This window comes from Etheostoma spectabile, chromosome 10 (assembly GCF_008692095.1).
Source record: "Etheostoma spectabile isolate EspeVRDwgs_2016 chromosome 10, UIUC_Espe_1.0, whole genome shotgun sequence".
Classification (NCBI taxonomy): domain Eukaryota; kingdom Metazoa; phylum Chordata; class Actinopteri; order Perciformes; family Percidae; genus Etheostoma; species Etheostoma spectabile.
The window spans coordinates 19894122-19898341 of NC_045742.1; the positions used below are offsets into that span (position 1 = coordinate 19894122).

Sequence of the window (4220 nt, forward strand, 5' to 3'; positions counted from 1 at the left end):
ACACACACACACACACACACACACACACACACACACACACACAGAGAGGACTAGCAAAATGTCACAGGACTACATTGAGCATATGTCTTCTTTCTCCTCCTCTCTTAATGTTTCCTCCTCCTCTGCCTTTCCAGATAACCAATGTGACGGTGCCCTTCATGTTTAAGTATGCAGTGGACGAGCTTAACCAGATGTCGGGACACATGCTGAACCTGAATGACGCGCCAAGCACTGTGGCTACCATGGCAACGGCCATGCTGATTGCCTGTGAGTCCCAGACTTGTATTGCACTAGCAGGTGCCGCGCTCATCAGAGGGGACTGTGGGACTGCCTATTATCTACAGGCTGACCTTTCCAAACACATTCATATCAATGCAGCTCCTTCACCTTATTTACATCATGTGCTCCAAGTTCACTTCTGTCAATCCTTGCAGCCCTCATGTGCGTGCTGACGACTTTGCAGTATGATACCTGTGTGCTCCCAAGGCAAACAGAGCTGGATATATTTTAAAGCAGCGGGAAATAAATTGCTAATGTCCTTTGAAAGTGGTTGGAAATCTTTTTTTTGCGTTATGCAAAGGCCAAGGATGTTTCTTTCACTTCATCCCTTCAGAGCACTTCTCTTTTCCCTCTTAGTCCAAATGGCCCCTGTGACTACAAGAGGGGTAAGAGGTGACATGTAGCGTGAATGTCAAGTTTCTTCCTGCTTAGAGTATTTTTTGCTGTGAGCTGCTGATGAGGAGCAAAAATAAATGAATATTGTGAACCTGACATCCACTGCAAGTCACTCTGGCCTTGACTGAGCTCAGATGCAATGTACACTTAGTTCTGTAGCCACTTATTTTAATGAGCCCACTTAGGTCTTGCACACTAATGCTGCCTGTCGAATAATTGGAGCACATGAACAAGACTCCAGACAGGAAGAATTAAGATGACGAGGAAGAATGAAGGGGATGCTCTTAAAGAAAGGAAATAAAAAAAAAAAAATGTTGTTCTCTCTTTGCGACACTCAAGGCCCGGTGCTTGGAGTCTGTGGTGACGGGTGTAATTTGGCTGAAAAGGTTGCATAGCTCATCCTACCTTGTCAGATGTGGACACGTTCATTAGATGAGCATTCCTATTTAACGCCACATTACAGCCCTATGAAGAGTAGCAGACAGAGCGATTATTACCCTGACTTTGGTCTCCGCTGACAAGTCGTGTATTCACACAAGTCGGGGGAATCGCCACAGGAAGGCCACGTGTCATTCAAACACAGTATTAATTTGTCATGCTATCCATCTGCTTGTATAACAGCTTATGAGAAGTGTAAGAGATCAAATAATTGACTTCCTTGGAATAAGATTGGTGATTTTAACTCTTATAGAACTGCTTTGGTTTTTGCTGCAAATTAGGTAGCCTCTTTAAAAAAAACTCCTATAATATTGTGCAAAAATAAAAATAAAATACCTTAAATAAAGGCTGTGTTGCTTGCATTTAGCCTCATCATACAGATCAGCCAGACACAAGTCTAGACTCAGTGGTGCAATTAAGCCTGCTCATCGACTCAACCCAAAGTCAAATATTTCTGTTACGCTGTTATTAAAACCTCCTCCCCCTCTTCAAGTATTCTGCTCACACATGTAGCCAGCTCCCCGCCACACACTGAACACACTTGTGTACACTTACATACCATCCCTCCCCTGTCTGCAGTGTGCTGGCCTGCCATGGTAGTTTCAGACAGCCTCATGTTCTTTAATTACAGAGGCTTGGGGCGGCTACTGCTATAGCCCTGCAGTGCTTTGCAGACCAGAGGTGATGTGGAAAAACCTTCCCCTCCACCTCATACAAGCCTTCACTTAAGAGAAGTTGACAAACCTCTACCTGTTATAGTCTGTCTTTCAATACTGTATTACATCTTACAAGACAAGAAAGGTCACATTCTTGTTTTGCTGCTTTGTGTCCCTTTAGAGCTTTGTAACAGTCCTTTTAGTGTTTAGGATGAGGATATGTTCTTCATAGAGCCCAGCCCTCCTGCTTTTCCCAGCAGGTGTGCTAAATTCTCCCATTTTCTCCGCTATCCCAGATGGCACCTCACGGGCTTGTGCAGCCCTATTCAACGAGCTGAGGAACACAGTGTTCGGCAAGGTGGCCCAGAACTCCATCCGACGAATCGCCAAGAACGTCTTCCTCCACCTGCACAATCTGGATCTGGGTTTCCATCTCAGCCGCCAGACAGGAGCGCTGTCCAAGGCCATCGACCGCGGCACACGGGGTATCTCATTTGTCCTTAGTGCGCTCGTCTTCAATCTTGGACCCACAGTCTTTGAGATGATCCTCGTCAGTGGCATCTTGGTGAGTCTCATGGTGACATCCACGCACAGTGATGCTAACCATAAGCTTCAACATTAATGGAGGATGCTACCAAAAACGTTTACAATTCTCTGGCTTTTATTTCTTTTTCTTGTTTCTTGTTGCGGTTCACACAGGACCTTCCATCACCTTGACACTCTTCACAGCAGATTGTCTGGAAATTAATTTTGGGAATATTGTCTAATTTACATTCTAAATGGAATATGAATCCCCATGAACTTTTGGTGGCAACACAGAGCCCATTAGCGTCAATGATGAATCCCAATGCTTTGTAGCAGCTTAATGCCCCCCCCTCGCCTAAAGTGTGATTCCATTATGCCACTCTGGACCATAATGTCAGCTTGCCTGTAATGAGGGCTGACTCCATTGCCCAAATACCTAAAGCATTAGCACGATTAGTTCTTGTAGTTTCCCCTCCATCTGTAACACTCAATTTCATAGTGGAATGGTCAAAAACAGTACATTCTCAAAAGGCCTTGTGACGCCAATGTTGGAGTCCGGTGGTCTGATGTGGTTGCTTGATTCTTTATCACAAAGACGTTAAGTCACAGCATGTAAAGATGTAAAGGATGCTTTTGTTTTGTCTGTGCTTTTTTCTTTCTGCAGTATTACAAGTGTGGTGGACAGTTTGCAGCAGTGTCCTTGGGTACCTTATCAGCATACACCATCTTCACCATTCTCATCACTCAGTGGAGGTAACAACAGAGATTTGTACTGTGTCTGACTCTATTTCAGTTGGTTGTTTTTATTGCTTATGTGTGTTATCACTTGAAAAAGATTCAGTAAATGATGTTGTGGCTGTCTGTACTGACAGTAACAATGTTCACTAATAGGCAGGCATATAGTATGTACTTAAAGTGTTATGTGTGTGGACGTGTCTCTGCACACAGGACACGTTTCCGGATAGAAATGAACAAAGCAGACAATGAAGCCGGCAACGCAGCTATTGACTCCCTCCTTAACTATGAGACTGTTAAGGTGAGATCCAACCCCCCACTCAACCGCACATATACAGGCACACATACACACACCTACCATACACTCTTCTTTAGCTCCTCCTCATCTCCTCCCCCTTCCTTCATCAATCCTTCCCTTCCCTTTTCTCTTCTTCTTTCCAGTCTTTTTCTTCCATTTACTTAAGACAGGCGCATTGACTTGAAGAAATATTTACTCGTGATAATAGTATTTCACTAGCGTGATTGCCACTGTCAGAATTTGCCTTTTACTCAAACAAAAGACCTTTCCGACTCTCTCTCCATGTATGCATCTGTCTCTCTTTCTCTGACTCTCACAATTTTCACGCACAAACTCCTTATCGTAACAAGTACAAGTACAAGCTAAAAACCAACTTTCTGATTACCTTTCTAAATGTGAGAGGAGTGAAATGTATGACTGAAAGGACTTGCCAATCTGTGCAATAGGTTTACCTAAAGGTTATCATACTCTCTAGTTATGATAAAGCAGTGTTGTAAGCACCAACGTAAGCCTACATAAACCAGTTGGGAGTGCGATCATGGAACCTGTTGTGAGATGTGAAATGTTGTAATATGATTATTGTCATAGTCAATAGACAATTGACATTGATTATGAATATTCTACTTCCATATTGTCTGGTAGAGCTGTCAATCTTCCTCTATACTACCATTCAAATTTCATTTCTTTTTTCTCAAATATTCTGTGATCTGTTATTTCTTGATAACAGACCTTTGCTAAGTATACTGTAACACACAGTTGCCATGCATAGCAGGGCGTTGCCATTGACGCATTTCTGTTCACTCTGGAGGACAGCTATCAATACGCTGAAAGAATTCCAGGTAATTTATCAGCTGTGGTAAAAAGTTGGGAAACGTGGATCAACTTCTGTCCTC

At 43.2% G+C, this 4220-nt stretch overlaps 1 protein-coding gene and 1 long non-coding RNA gene across 2 annotated transcripts in view; one reads left to right on the top strand and one right to left on the bottom strand.

Annotated features, from left to right (window-relative positions):
- Positions 1–4220, top strand: part of abcb7 (ATP-binding cassette, sub-family B (MDR/TAP), member 7) — a 27584-nt gene that overhangs the window by 8883 nt on the left and 14481 nt on the right. Inside the window, exons 5-8 of the mRNA XM_032527465.1 lie at positions 135–267; positions 2066–2334; positions 2959–3047; positions 3243–3330. Of these exons, the coding sequence (XP_032383356.1) occupies positions 135–267; positions 2066–2334; positions 2959–3047; positions 3243–3330 (579 nt within the window). The remainder of the gene's footprint in view (positions 1–134; positions 268–2065; positions 2335–2958; positions 3048–3242; positions 3331–4220) is intronic.
- The window catches only part of LOC116696453 (uncharacterized), an 18971-nt gene that overhangs the window by 4622 nt on the left and 10129 nt on the right, over positions 1–4220 (bottom strand). The window lies entirely within an intron of this gene.